Raw genomic sequence first — 21842 nt, 5'->3', positions numbered from 1 at the left:
GACATCACAAGACATGACATCGCAACACATCACACATGATATGACATCACATGACTTTAGATGATATTAAAGACATCACATGACTTTAGATGATAAGACATCACATGACTTTAGATGACAAGACATCACATGTCTTGAGGTGACATGACAAAACAAGAATGCATGATATGACATCACTTTGTCATGTCATGAGGTCATGTCATGTGACATGGTCCATTGAAAAACATCCTACTGTAAGCCAAGTAAGGTTCTCCACTTCATCATACAAAACTCAGTCGTGTACCAGCAATATGCCAGTATGCAGTATGTTGTACACAAACTGGATCTTGTGGGCTACAGTGGAATTTTGTACCCAAATCTACGAGCTCCAACCCTTAAATGCGATACATATTCCTGTGAGATGGGAATATTACATTATATGGTAATTATGAAAGGCCACAAGTGTACATGGGCCTTGCCCAATCTCGTACATTGAAATATACCTTTAAGGACCCTTTAAGAGAAGGATCTAATGCGTTCAACACCATACAATTTTTTCACATGAGTACACCATATTGGATAAAGTCCAATGAAACTAGGGACTAGTTTTACTCGTATTATAGCAAAGTGTCCAAAATATTGAAACAGAAATGCCTATTTTCCAGGTGTACAGGCATGTTTGGTTTCATTTTTGTATACAGAACTTTCCATAATTTAAGAAATTAACTTACACCTCAAATTGCAATTCGAACACTGTTTATTCCCAGATAACTGTTTTTTTGTTTTTCTTCCAGAAATCACCACCAGGTTCTGGTACCGTTCCTCGCGTTAGCCGACAAGATGGCTGTCGTTAAATCAATGGCAGAGAACTTGGGGGAGGATTGGATGGAGATGGTGAAAGCATCCATCTCGTGCACCATGGCCTTCATCCTACCGCTCATTATCGACAGGGGGGGTGATCAAGAAGGAACCAGAAAAGAAGCTGCCTCTCTCTGCTTGGCTATGTTGAATGAAACATACTCTAAGAAGGTATGATGTGTAGTCATAGGCATCCCAAAAAACACCAATCAATTAATCATTACCATCATCGACAGATAATATGTCAACTTCTGGCAGGTTCTGTTTAAAGGCATTGAAGACTCGCCCCAAACCGTGTGCGCCCATCTGAAAAAGTTAACTTTATGTTGCTTGCAAGTGACGTTTTGTTCGTGTCGCTACAAAATGCAAACAGTATAGAAACGTGAAACCTTGTTATCTTTAGCTGGACCTGAGATGTCCATCGCTGTATCGTTTATACACTGTGCTGTGGGTATTGACCGCAGCTGTATGTACTGACTGTACACTAGTGTCTAAGTACCGACGGTAGCAAGCTGTGTATTTTCTGGGATCGATGGTGGTGTCTAACACTTCTGTTACACCTCATTCCAAACTAGGTCAGATTACCGGCATTAGACGCTTCTTTTTGCACAAGTCTTCACACCCTTTAATTCCTTCTTTGAAAACGGTGACTTTTGGCACAAACTTAAATTTTGATTTAATTGAATTTTAAGTTGTAGACCGTTAGAAACACTGCTATCAGTACAGGTTTTTCTATGGCACTGTTTTCTCGAAAATGACTGTTTGAAAAACATCTGAGGCTCATGAATGAAAATGGCTGAATTGAATAGTCTAATACCCTTCAGGTCGGTTCCTCACATGCAGCATGAAACTCAATCGAAAGACATTATTTCAAACGTTTTCAAAGCATTATGAATTGTCCAAGTGGTAAGTGATGTTCAGTGTCATCCAAGGGTGTTGTGTTTTTTCATCATGAAAGTAAGCGAACATGTTTCGGAAGAATTATTGGAATTTATAAACAATGAATTAATATATTAACCCACCCACCCACCCCCCTCCACCCTCCTTTTCCCAGGACCCCCTTTACTCACAAGCAACCCCATGAAAGGGTTCAAAAGAAATAATCATGTTCAAATTGTTTTTCTTTACAAGGTTCTAGAAACGTTAATCCAAAGCAACTTGGCCAGTATCGTTGTGGAACTCTGGACTCGTTTGTATGAGCCTTACTCTGAAGATAGCAAGTTGAAACAATATCTCAGGTGACTGTAAAGCTCTTGTTGAGGTTTTTCTTTATCTTTTGTATTATCTCTGCATTTTGAAGAAACGAAAGCAAGCAATGAAGAATTTGAAATTCATCTTTTAAAGTTAATAATATCAAAGACATGCTGTTTCGTTGCTTTTGCAACTGGTAGTCTGTTTAACAGACACCTTTGTGCTCTGCGAATATTAGCAATTACAAGACGATTATAAAATGCTAACAAAGAGATCCTAAATTGTGTTTAATAAGAATGGAACAATAAAAATCCTCATTTGAGCAATTTGGAAACACCTTTTTGTTACTAAAAGCATCTTTAAATATACTTAAATAGTTTTATGATATTTGTCAATGGTTGTAAGTGAAGCTACAGTTACCTCTAATTCTTGGAAGATTGGTGAGGGATTCTGTATGATTTAATTTTTTTTGTTGGTAAAGCTAAATTTTTAATTAAGACATAACAGTTCATTTCATTCTGTCATTCTCAACATTTTTTAGAACGGTTAACCTGCGTTGAGGGTACACATAGTAATATGATGATGTTCATAGTAAGATGGTGATACACATAGTAAGATGATGATACACATAGTGAGATGATGATACACATAGTGAGATGATGATACACATAGTAATATGATGATACACATAGTGATATGATGATACACATAGTGGAGATGATGATACACATAGTAAGATGATGATACACATAGCGAGATGATGATACACATAGTAAGATGATGATACACATAGTAAGATAATGATACACATAGTGAGATGATGATACACTGTTACGAAGTCCAGATATCATGGTTTGGGAAACGAACACAATAAAGTAGGTTAGAGAGGTTTTGTTTTTAAAATGAATCTAATACGTGTCTCTTGGTAACAAAAATATATAACTTAGCATAAATACATTACATACCTTAATACTTAAAGTTAACTAAGCCGCAAGCAAGGTACCTCGGCTACCGCTGGGCTCTCCGTCGGGGTGTCAAATCCCAGGGTAGTCTGTAACCGTAGTGCGGGTGTGTCTGGAAGCTTCCGGAAGGCGCTTTTCGTAAATAACAGCTCCGGTATAGAGAACAGGACCAGGTAAGGTAAATGATAAGTTCAGAAGAATGGTATCCAAAAGAGAGTTAAGAGTAAGTCACACACAGCGTGGTTGGCATGGTGAAGAAAGGCCGGAACGGAAAAGGTAGGTTTTGTAAGGGCTATGCAGACATAGTTGTTTTATGTGGCGTGACGTACAGGTTGGTGCCACTGGGAGAAGAGACCGAGCCACTCCTTGAAAACTAATTTATATGACATTCGGTGAGGTTACTCGACCGTAGCTTAGAACTGCACTGATTGTGCTCTACGTTTACAAATTAGCATAATAATACACCATTTAGGAATTGCATAACATCAATTAGCGTAGTTAACCTTTAAAGTAACATGCTGCATCATAACAACACATAGTAAGATGATGATACACATAGTAAGATGATACACATAGTAAGATGATGATATACATAGTAAGATGATGATATACATAGTAAGATGATGATACACATAGTAAGATAATGATACACATAGTGAGATGATGATACACATAGTAAGACGATGAAACACATAGAAAGCATCTGTTTTAACCACTATGGCGAATTAGCTGTTACCTTTTTTGACCGGGTGAACAGTATTAATTTTTGTCATTCTAGGGTCATTTCTTAGGAACTGGTAATAGGGAAGTACACAAAACTATAAAACTAAAACTATAAGATATATGCTTAGGCTTGAGAAAGGAACAGGAGAAAAATGGATGGTTGAGGGGGGGGGGGGAATCTCATGCAACAGACAATGTACTTAATGTTACAAAATAGTTGACTAAACTTGAATGAACCTTTGGTGGCTGGACAAGTGATGCGGAAAAGCCTTAATACTATTGCAGTAGAATTTACTCCACTTTAGGAATATACTTCAGGAGATTGTAATAAGCAAAAAACATCAAAATTCAAAAAAGAAAGTAGGTTTAAATCAGTAATTTTAATCTCTTTCCTAATTTTTTTTCTCTCTTAACAGACCGACAGACCCAGAGCCAAACTCGCCTCACTTTCCTGCGGCTAACATTCTTGCCACTTTGGAATATCTCACGCAGTGTCACAGTAACAGTGGTTCTCTTACTTTGGTGCTACTCCTCTCTAAGTCTCAGGTGAACAGAAATGAAACCCTCGACTTTATCTTGTCTTTTCTTTTTACATTGCTCCTCTCATTCTTGAATCGTGTTATGTGCACACTCAGATGAAAATTTGGTAGTTTGCTATAGAGCAGTAGTGGGCACAGTCTCCGTCTAAAATGATCCAAATAAAATAAAACTGTTAGCAAACTGCTTATCCACTAGAGAGCCTGTGTAGGAGAATGTGTAAAAGTAAGTTGGCCTGACGTTTCGATCTTAGCAGGATCTTCTTCAAAGGCTAAAAAAAAGGCTAATCCAATCCGAGGACTGCAACACTTAAAGATGCACGGTCATCCATTACAAAAAAAAACAAAATTTCGGACCTGACGAGAACTTACGATCATTGTTCGTCTGTTTGATCGAAATATCCCGTCAGAATTATTTGGGCCTCGTGTAAAATATTTCCCAAAGTTTCATATTTCTCGTTTTTATTTCTTTTTTGGGCAATCTTACAGAAGGAAAAATCTGGCAACGGTTGTTGTCCACTACTCTGAAATCCATCATCCAATGCTTTGTTTTCTTTCTTTCACTCTCTCTAGGACGGCCTGCAGCAGATTCTCCATGATCTCCACTCCCACGTCGACCGATCTCACACGATGGACGACAAGCACCGGGGCCTCCTGGCTTACCATCTCTTTGTGAGACTGGTCTTAGCCGACATCGACAACGGTCTGGGTAACGCCTGGATGTTCGTCTTGCGGACGGTGATTAACATGTTGCTTCAGACCCTCCGTGGTCTGCAGAGCAAGGAGATCGTTTCGGAGGAACGACCGACCCGCGACCGTTGCCTGAGATTGGCGGTCGATACCCTGCGTGCTGTTTGGGAGAGCTGCCTAGAACTTTGCCATAAGGTAATAAATATAATGAGAAAATCACAAAATTATTATCCATTCATTTTTTCCAAATTTTGTTTCCTTTGCATAAAGTTCATAGATGATGTTAGCGGTACCTAGAATTTTTACCATAAGCTAAAGTGGTTTTGCAAAATTTATTTTTTTCGTTTTCAGTTTTCTAGATATTTGTGTTTCTTTAATAAATAACCTGTAAACTTGAGTAAAAGTCACTTGGTCTTTCGTGTCAGCTTCTGGAGCTTCTGCCTTTTTTTCTTTTTTTTCTTTAAATTCTCAGCCTGGGAATTAAATTCTCAATATTTTTAAATGTTATTTTCTTCAGTGTCTCATAACCATTCATAGCTTTCAAGACAGGTTTTTTTTTTCTTCCAGGAACTCGCTAAATATCTTCAAGTTATTATCGAGGTCCTTGTAAGCCTCCTTACCAGTGCTGCTAGAGAAGAGGTATGCATATTCATTTTTATCACTATGGTGATCATTGACCAACCTTTCTCTTTATCTGTAAAAAACTCTGTACATATTATTGTAATATTGTTTGGTATGCCTAAATTTGGTCTTATAATAGATGTGAATGTTACAGTATGCTTTGCAAAATGTTGGTCTGTTTAGTTTGGGGTGTATTTTCTGTACTACTTGTTACTCTTGTTATATCATCTGGGCCTTATCAGCTTTGTTTTTTTTTTGCTTTCTTGCTGACACCCTCTAGGTGTGGTTTGAGTGAAATAAAGTTGCAATCTAATCTTTTTGCTTTTTCAAAAGATTTGCAATGGATATGAGTTGGTTCCTTAACACTATTCAAGCTTCAACTTTGGCAGAATTTAGTTTGAGAGAAAGTAAAAAACAGAGAAGAAAAATGAGAGCTTTTACATTTCTATGGCAGTTCTGGGTTTCAAGAAAATACACCTTTAAAATGTTTTGTACCTCTGCAATGCTCCTTTAAGGCTGACGACGATGACGGCCACTCTTCAGTGGGCCCAATAAATCTTGCGCTTCCCTGTTAAGTCAATTTGCTGCCTTAAACGAGAAATGTGATTAGCAAACTTTGTTTTTCCTTCTTTGATTTTCCCTTGTAGGGGTGGGAGGGTGAGGGGGGAGGGGCAAAACATAAAAAGGTTTAGGATTATTTTTAGGTAATGACTTGTAAACTCAGTCTCTGTGGTGATGGCTCAAGCTAAAACTCAATAGAGGAGTGAAATGTAATTTTGCCATGGCGGATCAGGTCTGATCCATGCTTAGATGGATATAGATGGTAATAAATATCCCTTATCTCGTTTATCCCCCAGAGCCTTAATCTTATAAATCTTCTGGTGGTTAGATCGTCTGATCTCTTGACGGACTCGTTGAAGGACATCGACCCACTGCCCGACCTGCCTCAACTGCAAACAGCCAAGGATACCTTGGCCCGGATGAAGGATGGTGACAGTAATCTGTTAGATGTGAGTACAAAATGCTTCTGTGGACCAAAATAGTTGATTGCTTGCTTGATTCATTGTGTGTTTGATTTATTGTATGTATGTATGTATGTTTGATTGATTGTATGTTTGATTGATTGATTGTATGTACAATTGAGTGATTGTATGGTGGTTGATTGATTGTATGTTTCATTCATTGTGTGTTTGATTTATTGTATGTATGTTTGATTTATTGTATGTTCGATTGATTGATTGTATGTACGATTGAGTGATTGTATGTTTGGTTGATTGATTGTGTGTTCATTCATTGTGTGTTTGATTTATTGTATGTTTGGTTGGTTGATTGTATGTAGGATTGATTGATTGTATGTTTGGTTGATTGATTGTATGTTTGATTCATTCATTATATGATTACTTGATTGAATGTATTAGTGATTGTATGTATAATTGATTGTATGTAGGATTGAGTGATTGTATTATTGGTTGATTGATTGTATGTTTGATTCATTCATTCATTATATGATTAATTGACTGTATGTATAATTGAATGATTGATTGTATTAACGATTGATTGATTGTATGTTTGGTTGATTGATTGTATGTTTGATCGATTGTATGTATGTTTGAGTGATTGTATGATTGATTGTATGTTTGATTCATTCATTCATTATATGATTAATTGACTATGTATAATTGAATGATTGATTGTATTAACGATTGATTGGTTGATTGATTGTATGTTTGATTGATTGATTCATGATATGATTAATTGATTGTATGTATAATGGATTGATTAATTGTATGTACGATTGATTGGTTGTATGTTTGGTTGATTGATTCATCATATGATTAATTGATTGTACGTATGTTTGTGTGATTGTATGTATGTTTGATTGATTGATTCTATGATTGATTGGTTGTATGTTTGATTGATTGATTGACAAAAATGGAACCATTCAACAATTGAGCCTGGTTTGAAGGGTGTGAATTGGAGCGAAGAGGGTGTAAGAGTGACTAAATATAAGACTAAGTGGTGGGGTACCTGTTCAGTAGAAGTCCATTGAGATGCAGTACCTTTTTCCACTCATCACAGTGCAATTGTCAAAAATATTTCTCAACCGACAAAAATCCAAAAAATGAACGATGTGATTACGGCCATCAGCAATTATCGTCGATCAATCAACTTTGTGCCCCATTTTGTTTTGGTGTCCATAAATGCAGAATATTTAACTACTATAAAGGATTTGGGTCACTCCAACCCTCTGTTGCATTTCACAGCCCTGTTGTTACAAACATTTAGCTACATGTGTGGCTATTTCTGGTCTGTAGGAACTTTAGCAGGATAAAGCAACAATTTATAAAAGATCTACTGAATTGTTTTCTATTTTCCTTCACTTTTCTGTCCTTCTATTGATTAGGAGATGAGTATGTTCCTCATGAAAGAGAAGATCCACAGTGCCGGAGGGCTGGGTAACCTGAAGAAACTGTTATCGGAGAAAAAAGACGAGCTAGCAGTCTTGATTGGACAGTGCAAAGGTGAAATAATGACATCATCACTCTACACGGAATTGACACATCTATATATATATATAACTCTTTTCAGTTCTACCATGCCCTAACCTCCCCCCCCCCCTTCTCCCACTCTGACACCCCAAACGTGTACACCTGGATATTTTCAACAACAAAAAATGTAGATTAACCCAAGTCATTCCGTTTTTTTCAGATGAAGGTAGTGAAGCTCTGGTTCCTCAAGTAATTTGTATGCTGATTAAACTTTGTACTGAGTCCCAGGATAAGAAGATACAGCGACAGGCTGGTATGTTAACAGTTTGCAGTAATTGTATTGTACTGCACTGCACTGTATTTTATTGTACTGTATTGTACTTTAATGTATTGTACTGCACTCTGTTGTACTGTTCTGTACTGTACCATATTGCACTGTACTGTATTGTACTGTTCAGTACTGTACTGTATTGCACTGTTCAGTACTGTACTGTATTGTACTGCTCTTACTGTATTGTATTGCACTGTCCTTTACTGTACTGTACCATATTGCACTGTACTTTATTGTACAGTACAGTACTGTACCGTATTGTACTGTACTGTACTGCTCAGTACTGTACTGTATTTTATTGCAATGCTCTTACTGTATTGCACTGTACTTTATTGTACTGCACTGTGTTGTATTGAACTGAACTGTACCATATTGCACTGTACTGTTCAGTACTGTATTGTATTGTATTGCTCTTACTGTATTGTACCGCTGTGTGCTGTATTGTATTGCATTGCATTGTATTGCACTGTACTGTGTTGTATTGTACTGCTGTGTGCTGTATTGTACTGCACTGTGTTGCTTTGTACTGCACTCTGTTTTATTGTATTGCATTGTACTGTACTGTAAAGTACTGTACTACTCTTTTGTTTTGTATCGCATTGTATCAAATTTTATTGTATTATATAAATGTTTTTAATTTATTTTATTGTATTGTATTGTATCTTATCGTATTATATGTCCTGCACTGGTCTGTACTCTAAAGTTCTGCATACCATAGCATTGTTAATAAAGTTGTATAATATTTATCAGTTTATAAGTTATTCCTTAATTCCCAGCTGCCTGCCTGGGTGAGATCGGTGCTTGCAACATGTCTCTGATAGCGTTACAATCGGTCAGCCTCAGGGATAGCATGTGTTACTCCACGGCTGCTACAGTCTACTCCCAGGACTCCAAGGGATGCAGAAATGCCACTTTAATCCACCTTTTGAATCAAAATCTGGTACAGCAAGAGTAAGTCTTTTAAGTTGTAACAAAATATAGAAAAATTCCAATGTGGTTACAGAATTTTAGAGAGCTGTTTTGAAAATTTGATCGTGTAATCTAATTTGATCTTTCGACCGGACGCGTACAAAGAATCTCAAGGGTCCAAAGCTGTCTGTTCAGATGTAGATTGGAAAATAAATTTTGCATGTTTCCATTTTGGAGAGAGTAAAAACAATATTGCATGTCAAATATCAGACAATCGAGATTGCATGATAGTAATGTTTAATGTTGTGTAAAACTTGCCGTAAAGATTTTGAAATTAGTTACGTTCATGGGTATGCTAAATCAACCATATGAATCTATACTTATCAGCATTTATGGTAGCAATTAGAGAATACGAAATGGTGTTTAATAGTGCCCTAGTATTCAAAGTAGGGGTCACGACCCTTGATACGGATCGAACCAAAATTGTGGAGGGTTGCCGAAACTTCGGGAGACCAAAGAAATTGCCAATGCTGGTGGAAATTAGTGGCAAAGTTTTGAGCATAAATTACTCTCAAAATAAAACCACCATTTTCCAACCGAGGCACTCTGGTTCATATGAAAATGTTCTCAAAGTGGAGAGGGTAAAACTGCCCCCTCATATACCCATTCCTAAGGCCACAATGTCCCCCCTCCCCCCACCCTTGAATGATGAAGGTGAATATGGGGACCACCTAGCAAGACATCTTGAGTACTAGGATGTTTGTCTGTTGAATTTTTTCTTGCCCCCCCAAAAAAATTCTATGATTCATACAAAATTAATATACAATATTATCAAGTCATTTTTTCATTGTTTGTTTATTCTTTGAAGTAGAACATGACTCCAATGTTCTTGAGTTATTTGCAATTAGCCCAAGAAAGGTTTGCAGGGTTTAGGAGGGTCGATCATCTTCTCACCTTTGTCGATGGGCTTTCACAGCATCGTACATTATGGCTTCGTTTTTGTCTTGTGTGTATCGACAGTGTGGATACCATCCAAGCAGCGGCTACCTGTCTTAAACAAGTCTTCTCGACGCAATCTGGTCGACAGTTTTACGAGGATTACAAGAGCAAAAACATTGATGACTTGTTGCATTACTTACATCCCTTCAAGCCAAACAAAAAGAGGGTTTGTCGTTTTCATTTCAATTTGTTTTTTGGTCGAAACTTTAACTTTCGCAGACTAGTATCAGAAAATCGGGACCATTTAGAGTTTGCCCGCAGGAAAATCAAGCAAACTGATTTTTTGAGATAATAATCATTCATCGTGACTCTAATGTTAAAACAAAGCTAACTAGAGATATTTTGCTATGCATGTAATCACAAAGCTGATGTTGTTTCAAACACAAGCCGATGTTTTGAGCAAACGTCCTCTTATAATTATTTTTTTCCCTGTTTTCCTTAATAATATTCCAGTTCAAACAGTAGGGATAACAATTTTTTTTTTTATGTTATGCAGATGTCAGATATTTTGGAAAATGTAAGATCGGAAGAAGAGGTCTTGTCCGAATTGGATAAGTCATCGCTATGGCAACCAGCTGTGGGCATCCGTCACGACTCATGGGTGAAGCAGCTCACCGTAGGGCTGATTCAGTCTGGAGCTGTACAAGATGACATGTTGAGGCTGATGGAGCCAGTCTGTGCCGTAAGGGTAGGTTTCAAAAGTATTGCACTAAATCTTAGGTGGTCTTAGAAGTAACTTTTAGAGATTTGTGCAGACCCGCAAGACCCACATTATTTCATGTTACAATCATTAGCCCAGACTATCAAAATACATAGGGACTTCAATGGTGCATTATATTGTGCGTGATGATAAAAATGCACATTGATATAATATTGATGTGGCTTTAGATATAATGATACTACCACCCACAGAACACACAGAAGATAGATTGATGTTAGCTTTCATAGTTCCCGTCCAATACAATATCTAGCTATTTCAAAAGAACCATGTTAGATTATTTTGATTCAACAGTTCGAAGCATTTTGTCGGCCTGAGAGATGACTATAATTTTTGCTGAAATTATTTCATACCTGAATTGTTTGCCGATCATTTTGTCCTGACCGTTACCTTCTGTTAATACAAGTTATGATCGAGACTAGAATTGATCGACGTGCCGAAGGCAAATTGCTTCCTGGAGCCATTTGCCCAAATGCCCCTTTAAATCATCCATTACAGATGGCAGCAACTCACATTGTCCGTTTAAATCAAGTTGGGTGGGTACCTTGTTAATTACCTTTGATCAGTATTGTCATAATCAAACTAAATGAAGGCTCTAATATTGTCCAAAGAGTCCAGTCTGCTGCAATGGTTGCGTAAACAGAGAATTTGCTATTGAGTAGCTGCAGGAGATGTAAAAATCCAGATGTACGTTTTTATGAAACACCAACGTATGAATTTTTTCTTGTCTGTCATTTTGATATGGTTTCTCTCACTTAATAACAACAAGTGTTGGTGCCTTTTTAAAAATTTTGAAAGTTGCCTTACGTATTGCCCTTTTCTGAAATCTGAAAAATGTGAAGTGGTTTTCCTGCCATTCAATGAAAATCAGAGGCAATTTACACACTTGCCCTAGAAAAATTGCCGTTCCCCCCTCTTGATTGTTAATTGGAACTTGGGTTGTGATAGCTTGTCACATTGAAAAATGAAATGCCGAATGTGAAGCCATAAGTGTAAACTTGGGAAGATGTTTAATCAACACTCGCTTAATTCGTGCATTCCTCTTCTCAATATTACATCATCTGTGACAGAGTAGCCTAGTTTAATACAGGGACTGTTTAATAAACCTTTGAATAAATCCTTTAATAATAAAAGATGCTATTTTGCAGCAATTTTATACTCTTCACGGATGACATATTTTTGCTTTCCTTCCAGGCTGCTTTTGCTGAGTCCGTTTTGCCTTATCTCATCCACGACATCCTCCTGTCCGGAGATGAAGCAAGGTCCGCTGTCCTCTCGTCTCAGATAGGAGGCCTCCTGAGTAGAGTCTGCGACACCAGCGAAACAAAGACTAGTCGCGCTCAGTCGCCTCTCTTGAGAAAAGGTGGGACTTTTTAAAAATAATTATGGGTTAAATTTTGTACTGCGAATTTTCACAAAAGTCCATTAGGTAAAAAAGGACCCACTATTAAAACCTAGTCTGGAGACACTCAATTCCATGAACTTTCACTTATTCATCCTGTTTATGTAATTGGGAGACACCAGTTATTATACAATGTCTTCATATGCTAAGTACAAATGTTTTGAAGGGTTTTGGAGCAACAATGTACACAACCCCACCATATCTACCAGTAAATTTCTTTTGCACTGGGGATGTGGTGGGGTGGCGGGGGATTGTCTGTGGAGATGTGGTGGGGAATTGTCAGTGGGGATGTGGTGGGGGCGAGTTGTTAGTGGGGACATGGGCCGAGGGATTGTCAGTGGGGGGTGGGGATTGTCAGGGGGATGTGGTGGGGGTGGGATTGTCAGTGGGGACTAATTCCAAAAAAGTTTTTCTTCATCTACCTCATAGTTTGTGATCTATAGTACTATATATAGAGAAACAGATTAATGTCGATAAATTTGGAAATATAATTTTCACTTTGATTTACTAACCAGTGAATTTTTGTTTTTGAAATATTTGCATTCAGTTTAAATTTTATGATGATTCAGGAACTCAATGACATCTTCTTCTTTTTTTCCCCCCCTTTTCTCTTTCTTCTTTCATAAATCCATGTTTCTGTAGATGCTGCAGATTTGGATCCTAAAGTTGGACAGAAATGCGTCCAGACTCTTTTGACTGTGGTACACTATCTCCGCACCCAAGAGAAACCCACCTCGGGGTGATTGATTTTGCCTTGATTTATTCTTCTTTTGGCTTAACCACTAACTGTTACAATATACGATTTATTTCACATGAAGTTCATATATGAGAAATGACATAACAATAGAGTTTGGACGGAGAATTATGGTCTCAACTTTAAAACTGGGTAGCTCAACCTAAGGTTGGACTCAAACAAGTTTGAGTTTATTTCCACAGTGCAAACCATACAATAGTACAACATTTTTACAAGGTGGTGGAGGAGGACTGATGAAGCGTAGCTTATTCGAGCAGTCCCCTCCCCCCCTCCCTTGACAAGAAACAATAGATAATAACAAAAAAAAATCAAAGGAAACAAAGAAAAGTCAAGCCCTGAGTGAGTCTAGCCCTTAGGTAGTGGTGTTACCTATTAAATCATTTCTTGGCCGAGGGAACCAAACAGCAGATTCTGGTTGAGAGAAGTTATTAAAATTGTAAATTTATTCTATAGAGCAGTAACAGTGAATAATTTATTCAGTATCGTGTCGCAAAATGCTATACAAAATGGTCAAGTTGCTACCCAAGTTTAAAGATGTATAGAATTTTTCTACATGGGTACTATAGTATTCAACGAGAGCCTTTGAAACAGCTACGCAAGTTTGATGACTCAATTATTCTCTGATTAAGTAATACATGCCCCATTTTTACAACAGGAGTCTCACCTGTGTGGGTGTCATCTTTGGCAATGCCTAAGAAAGTGGTTTTTTTTAAATACAAATTAAATGCCGTATTTTCCTCTTTACAGGAGACAACAGAAGAGTAACCCATGGAACAATAACTTTTGGCTGGACATGAATTATCTCCTTCTGGCTAAAGCAGCTCAGCTATGCAAAGCTCACTTCACCTGCCTGTTGTACACGGAAATATGGTACAACGTTACAAGGTAAGCGACAGTAACCGATTTATTCTCCGCTGTTTTATAATAACTATGTGATGTATGGATGACACTCTTGTACTGAAAACTGGATCAGTACAACCAGGGGCGTAGCTAGACTCCTGTCTTTAGGGGGCCCCAATTCTCTCTAGGTGGGGCCTAGACTCTCCCCTCCCTCACCCTTGGCTGTGTCACTGGGCACAACTGGTCTTATTTCATACATGACAGTGTCATGAAAGTGGGTAATTCTGTCGTCTTGGAATACAGCCAATCATGTACGGTACTGTGTGGTTCTTTCGTGACAACCTTGTTGGAGCTTCGTGTTCGATGGATGACACTTTGAAGTGATTTTATATATTGTTAATGAAAGTCATTTATAACTGTTATTGCCTTTGATCATCCAGGGCTCGATTTTGCCCCTGTTTTACCCCTTTATCAGCCAGGGGTCGATTTTGCCCCTGGTTTACCCCTTTGGTCAGCCAGGGGTCGATTTTGCCCCTTGGTTTACCGAATTCAGAACTGGCACACAGGGGGGATTGAGGAGCTAGAGGCATTGCAAGGTTGAGGTTCCAGAGTCAAGAGATTTCCGATCCTCAGATGCCCCACTCGGTTTCATGGCGTCAGCACAGGGTGTTGGATCAACTAATCCGTTACCAATTGATGCCCCCAGTCTGCCACTGCCCTAATGAGCTTCCGTTTTGGCTCTAAAGATTGATATCATATCAGCCTAGACATTTTTCATGATTAATTCAGACAAAGCTTAGTAGCATATATGGATCATATTCAGAGATACAGAGTTGTTGACAATTCATAATAATGGACATTAAATATGAATCTAAGAGACTGACTTCGGTCAGCTTGCGGCTTTGATTTTAAGCCAATGATGGCTTCTTCGCGAGTTCCTGCTTGTAGGAGGATCTAAAATACATACATATTCAACAGAATTAACTTTTTATTTGTAGGAAACGCATGAACACAAATATTTCTCGCCAGTGAGGGTTTAAGTAGTCAACTGTATAGTCATATGTACACAATACTATAGTTCATGTCAGGTATCAAAGAAGTCTAACTTGGTATCTCTGAAAAACAAAATGGGTCTTATAACTTTCGCCTTCTCCAGGTCACAACACGAACACCTCCCAGACAGTGGAGACTCACAGGGAGGAAGCCAGCACAGTTTAGACACCCTGTCATCCAACTCAGAGATTAACGTACAGAGGCTACTCCTGGAAGCCTACACCAGCATCGGAGAACCCGACGGGCTGTACGGCTGTGGCGTGTCACGAATGACGGATCATCTAGCCAGGTTGGTCCGGCTACATTATTATTGATTATTGATTATGAGATGACATTTGAGAGACATTTATGAGATGACATTGGTTATTGATGATGAGATGACAATTGAGTGACATGAGATGCTGGTTAATGAAATGTTATTGATTACTGATTAATGAGATGACATGATTGATTTTGAGATGACATTATTAATTATGAGATGACATTATTGATTATGAGATGACATTTGAGAGACATTTATGTGATGACTTATCAGATGACATTGCTTATTGATTATGAGATGACATTATTGATTAATGAGATGACATTGATTATGAGATGACTGACATTCAAGAGACCTTTATGAGATGATTTATGATATGACATTGATTGTTGATTATGAGAATGAGATGACATTATGGATTATGAGATAACATTATTGATTATGAGATGACTTTGATTATGAGATGACATTATTGATTATGAGATGATATTCGAGAGACATTTATGAGATGATTTATGATATGACATTGATTATTGATTATGAGAATGAGATGACATTATTGATTATGATGATATTATTGATTATGAGATGACATTATTGATTATGAGAGAGACATTTATGAGATGATTTATGATATGACATTGATTATTGATTATGAGAATGAGATGACATTATTGATTATGATGATATTATTGATTATGAGATGACATTATTGATTATGAGAGAGACATTTATGAGATGATTTATGATATGACATTGATTGTTGATTATGAGATGACATTATGAGATGACATTGATTATGAGATGTTACAAGAAAATTAGATTTAATATATTGAGAGGGGGGGGCAGTGGGGGAGTATGGGGTGTATTTAAGGGTAATCATAGCTGAACAACCAGTACTGTCTAGTGTATGTTTTCATTCAAGCGTGATATCAGATGACAACATATAAGAGTGGTACAAGTATCAGAAAGTTGTCCCAACTAGCTGAAACTGAAATTTGAAGATTGCATATTCATGCTTAGTGTTGTAGGATATGTAAAGTTGGTATTGAATTAAATTTTTGTTTCAATGCAGTATCATATACACTGCAGTCCTGTGTGTGACATGAGAGATTGACACTGTCAATGTGAGGCCATATAATAATATAAACTACAAACAAAAAATAAGCAAATGGTAAGTTTAACTTTTAACCAGAAAATTGACTTTCATTTGTTTTCCAGAATACATACCTACGAGCACGAAGGAGACTGGACTAGCGCTGTAGCTGGATATGACCTCCTGAACAGTGATCTGAGAGAGCAAGGGTCCAAAGCTGGGCTCCTACAGGTAAGGGTAGAGACTTTATGTAGGCACTAGTATTGAACCCCTCCCCCCTCCCAAATAAAAAGTCTTTGTATTTAGTGTTCCAGTAGATTTTGAAGCAAACTGTTATTCAATAAAACTATTCAGAGATATATGATGTTATAAACAGTTTAGGGGTTAGTATTGGTTAATAGCTTTAGGCAAAGCATATCTTGACTTGGCTTGTTCTATTGGCAGTTATATGAAAAGATATGACCAACTTGATAAGAGGTAGAGAAAGATGCAAAGGTACCATGTCAAAAATAGGATGCTGAGGGGGCTGCAGCATCATGCAACCTGGCTGGCTAGTGTAAAACCTATTTGTGCTCTGTAGTTTCACACAATTGGTACTGCATGCTGATCTGCAGGAATAATCTCTATTATTTGATATTGATTCATCTTAGCTGAGCAAGATGTTTGCAGCTGCTGCATTGTAGCTGAGCAGAGTATTGCAGCTGCTGCATCTTACCTGAGCAGGATATTGCAGCTGCTGCATCTTAGCTGAGCAGGATATTGCAGCTGCTGCATCTTATCTGAGCAAGATATTGCAGATGCTGCATCTTATCTGAGCAGGATATTGCAGCTACAGCATCTTAGCTGAGCAGGATATTGCAGCTGCTGCATCTTAGCTGAGCAGGATATTGCAGCATCTTAGCTGAGCAGGATAATGCAGCTGCTGTATCTTAGTTGAGCAGACTATTGCAGCTGATGCATCTTAGCTGAGCAGGATATTGCAGCTGCTCCATCTTAGCTGAGCAGGATATTACAGTTGCTCCATCTTAGCTGAGCAGGATATTGCAGCTGCTGCATCTTACCTGAGCAGGATATTGCAGCTGCTCCATCTTAGCTGAACAGGATATTACAGCTGCTTCATCTTAGCTGAGCAGGATATTGCAGCTGCTGCATCTTAGCTGAGCAGGATATTGCATCTTAGCTGAGCAGGATATTGCAGCTGCTGCATCTTTTCTTTTTCACACTATATATAAAGCTGACAATCTGCTCTTTCTGCAAACCCATCCATTTGACCACTTTCAAGCCAATCACTTCATTTAATCGTGTTTATATTTGGTGTCTTTAATAAATTCTTTAGCAAGTCTGTGTTATGTTTGTATCAGTAGCAGGGGTCAGTTAAATGATTTATTTATAAAGCAACCGCATGTGTGTTTGTCTTCTATCAAATGAATACAGAAACATGAATAGAAATGGTAAGATATAAGTTTACCTTACCGTATCTCATTTGACTTTTTTCAGGCCTTACAAAATGCTGGATTGAATCACGTCCTTCAGACGTACTTGAAGGGTGTCGAGATGGATGCTACCAGGGAGAGGGATACAGGGCTAGCAGAGGCTCAGTATGAGGCAGCTTGGAGGAATGGTATCTGGGACTTACCAGAACAAGCCAGGTGCCTTTTTTCTGCTTTTTTTCCTGTAATTTATTTACATCCCTGTTTTTCCCCCACGCTTTTTTTTTGCATCTTGAGAGAAAGAATTTTCTTTAAGCTAAATAACTACGATGCACACATTCGAAAAACATGCTATCTGTTATATCTTTCTTGTTGTTCTTCTCCTTCTCCTTTTCCTAGTCAAGACTTTTCTGGGTTTCACAACTGTCTTTACGGTGCCCTGTCTGCGATCCGTGACAAGGACGAGCAGACGTGCGAAGACGCTCTGGAGAGAGGCCACGGTATCGTGGCTGAGAGTCTGCATCACGCCAGCCTTGAGAGCATTCACAGTGTATATCCTCTCCTGGATCAGCTTCAAGCTCTCAAGGAGATGCACGAAGTACAGGCCCTCGCGTTTGGGTATTTCTTTCTATCTTTAAACCAATTTCTTGCTACAAAACCTGTGGCGTTTCACTTCCTATGAGTATTAAGGAATTGGTGGGGAAAGGTGTGGGATGGGAGGGGAGGGATTGAGGGATGGATTGAGGGAGGTATTGAGGGAGGGATTGAGGGAGGGATTATGGGGTTCTGTGAGGGATTGAGAGAGGGATTAAGGGGTTGAGGGATTGAGGGGGGATTGAGGGATACTGTCAGGGATTGAAGGGGATTGAGGGATCCTGTGAGGGATTAAGGGAGGGATTGAGGAAGGGATTCTGTGAGGAATAAAGGGATTCTGTAAGGTTATGAAGGACAGATTCTGTGAGGGATAGAGGGAGGGATTGAGGCAGGGATTGAGGGATTCTGTGAGGGATTGAGGGAGGGATTTAGGGAGGGAGGGATTCTGTGAGGGATTTAGGGATAGATTGATGGGGAAGGAGGGATTAAAGGTGTTGGTAGCTATGTGGTGATATCTCCCCCACTATAAGTCTCAACTGATCACTTAAAACACTTGTACCATTTCACCCGATCAAAATAGGGCACCCCAGTTTGGGACAATTTTTCTATATATTTTACTATCACGTCATGGTTTTTCAAAGCACTTGTACTGACAGTACGAATATCCCGCCGTTTCTACCAGATAAAGCTGAGAAACTGTTTCTGCTGTCAGTACAGCATTTCCTTCCCTATCTGACCATATCTGTAATTATTTATAAAAATTGATGTCTTTCTACTCTCAAAATAGCCAAGAACCTCTGGATGACGTCCTATCAAGGTGGAACGATCATCAGCGATCCATTGAGACATCTTTTGACATCACCGAGATGACTTTCAAACTCCGCCTCAGTGGTCTAAGATTGCTCTCTAACCAGTCCCCAGAGACGGAGAAGCCAGCCATGGATCACGGTCTCACTAATCATTTAATAATGTATGCAAAAGCTGCCACCAATGCCAAAAGATTCCAGGTAATGAAGCAAAATCCCTTTTTGATCTTCGGGCATAGACCAGCGGTCCAAAAATTTTGGCCATCTACCCAGGTACTTCAGTGAGGACTGAGGCACGACAACACAGAACCCCACTCCTCAGAGTAATTCTCAGCAAGCATACAAAAATAGTTAGGACATTGGACATTGGCATGCTAGCTCCAAGAACTGAAGATAAATTCTTGAAAAAGGCCTGCCTCGGTTAAAATGTTTTGTGACCCACCTCTGGGTTGGGCATAGACAAATTATCGGTTGTTAATTGGAATGGGAAAAATTCACATCCTTTTGTTTGTTGTTGATTAAGCACTTAACTTTGACTAGTCAGATGTTGAGGTCCCCCACTCCTCAGAGTAATGCTCAGATGCATTAAAAAATAGCTAGGACTTTGGATTATCAGCACGCAAGTTCCTAGAACTGTGATTAAATTTTCCTACATTTGGTAAAGGCCCGCAACCAACCCTGACAATATTTTGCGACCTACTTTAGGGTTGGGCATAGACAAATCGTCGGTTGTTAATTGGAATCTGACCAATTTGTTTTGTTTCGTTTGTTGTTTGATCTTCGAGTTGCAATTTGATGTATTGCATTTAATATTTTTGACAACAATATTTGGATTTCACAGTTGACATATATATATTTTCAGCATAAATGGCTGCCCATAGAACATAAACTGACATGTCATTTTGAAGTTGTGAATTAAAGCCTGAAATCGTGCTTAAAGTACCTACAAAAACCTACTATCTTTTTAATCTACACAATATAGATTAAATTGAGTAGAATAGTTCTTTTCATTTGTCTTTTTTTTTGTTCTTTGCTTCCTAGATAGCAGAAGAGTCTCTTAAAGTCATGAAAAGTTTTGAAAGTTCTCTCGGGTCAGACAGCCCCGGTAACCTCCAGTGGAACAGGTGGCTGTTAGAAGCGGAAATGTTCTGGGCTAAGTCGGAGACTTCCACCGCCCTGCACCTCATCAGAGCACTCATCGACAAATTGTCAAAGGTACAGTAGGTTGCCACCACAAATGCAACAGTAAAAACAAAACATAATTCTGTTCTGAATATTTTTATGATGCTTTGATAAAATATGTTAAAGAAATTGTGTTGTTGATGAGAATTTTTTTTTTGTGACAAACACCAGACTTTTAGTGAGTCTGTTCTCATATTCTTGTACTAGCATACCTATGAGTACTTATTACCTGTACTTTCCTGTACTTTAGTGTACTTACCTGTACTTTCTTGTACTTACCTGTACTTTAGTGTCCTTACCTGTACTTTCTTGTACTTTAGTGTCCTTACCTGTACTTTCTTGTACTGAAGTGTCCTTACCTGTACTTTCCTGTACTTTAGTATACTTTCCTGTACTTTAGTGTACTACCTGTACTTTAGTGTACTTTCCTGTACTTAAGTGTCCTTACCCGTACTTTCCTGTACTTTAGTGTCCTTAACTGTACTTTCCTGTACTTTAGTGTCCTTACCTGTACTTAAGTGTCCTTACCTGTACTTTCCTGTACTTTAGTGTCCTTACCTGTACATAAGTGTACTTTAGTGTCCTTACCTGTACTTTCCTGTACTTTAGTGTCCTTACCTGTACTTTCCTGTACTTTAGTGTCCTTACCTGTACTTACTCAGCGGTCTGGAAAACGGATAAAGGCTGGAAGAACATAGAACAGGAGAAACCTCGTTGATAAATCTTGAAAGTCCTCGAATGTTTGGAGTTAGTCTGGCAATCGAGGGGGAAAAGATTCTGATTCGCACACTTTTTGTATAAATATGTGTATAAATTTTACTCCTGGATGAAATGGAATGTTTAATAGAAATGTTGCTGATTTTGTCCTTTTTTGCTTCAAAAAATTCCCCCCGAACAGCTTTCGGCTCGGCACGAGACCTACAAGCAGCTCTATCCAGAGGCTTTAACACTTTACGGAAAATGGTTGGCAGAGTCTAGAACCGAGAGCCCGCATATCATCATTGAGAATTACCTAGAAAAGGTATTTATTAGCTTATAAACAACATTTGGTACATAAAAAGGTTTATTATATTAGTTTGTCCTGTAATAAATTTGTCAATTTTAACGTTCTGCACGATAATTTACCACATCCTGAACTTATAAATATGTATCTGTGAAGTTGTCGCCAGTTCTTTTGATCAAGGTCCAAAACTTAAACATATATATCCAGGATTATTAGTAGTAATATAATAATGTTCTTAAATTACCCCCTCCCCCACTCTCCTCACCTCTACATATATATATTTAGGAGTAAATAGTAATATAATATTTTCTAAAATGGCACTACCTTTCCCCACTTGTCACCCTCACCCCACCCCCTGAACAATCTCAGCTGTGGTAATGGGTCTCTCACACATCTTGTAGGCCCTTGATGTCT

The 21842-nt window shown here is 38.4% G+C and overlaps 1 protein-coding gene across 1 annotated transcript in view; it reads left to right on the top strand.

Moving 5' to 3' along the window:
- Positions 1-21842, top strand: part of LOC139962845 (serine-protein kinase ATM-like) — a 62713-nt gene that overhangs the window by 26032 nt on the left and 14839 nt on the right. Inside the window, exons 27-47 of the mRNA XM_071963215.1 lie at positions 774-1008; positions 1969-2075; positions 4130-4259; positions 4823-5134; positions 5507-5578; positions 6418-6570; positions 7965-8082; positions 8270-8362; positions 9157-9331; positions 10310-10454; positions 10785-10976; positions 12201-12369; positions 13051-13147; positions 13910-14047; positions 15159-15344; positions 16539-16644; positions 17911-18062; positions 18243-18461; positions 19225-19444; positions 20285-20458; positions 21324-21446. Coding sequence (XP_071819316.1) covers positions 774-1008; positions 1969-2075; positions 4130-4259; positions 4823-5134; positions 5507-5578; positions 6418-6570; positions 7965-8082; positions 8270-8362; positions 9157-9331; positions 10310-10454; positions 10785-10976; positions 12201-12369; positions 13051-13147; positions 13910-14047; positions 15159-15344; positions 16539-16644; positions 17911-18062; positions 18243-18461; positions 19225-19444; positions 20285-20458; positions 21324-21446 — 3316 coding nt within the window. The remainder of the gene's footprint in view (positions 1-773; positions 1009-1968; positions 2076-4129; positions 4260-4822; positions 5135-5506; positions 5579-6417; positions 6571-7964; positions 8083-8269; positions 8363-9156; positions 9332-10309; positions 10455-10784; positions 10977-12200; positions 12370-13050; positions 13148-13909; positions 14048-15158; positions 15345-16538; positions 16645-17910; positions 18063-18242; positions 18462-19224; positions 19445-20284; positions 20459-21323; positions 21447-21842) is intronic.

This window comes from Apostichopus japonicus, chromosome 21 (genome assembly GCF_037975245.1).
Source record: "Apostichopus japonicus isolate 1M-3 chromosome 21, ASM3797524v1, whole genome shotgun sequence".
Lineage (NCBI taxonomy): Eukaryota > Metazoa > Echinodermata > Holothuroidea > Aspidochirotida > Stichopodidae > Apostichopus > Apostichopus japonicus.
The sequence above is the reverse complement of the archived record's forward strand: the minus strand, read 5'-3'. Positions and strand labels throughout refer to the sequence as shown.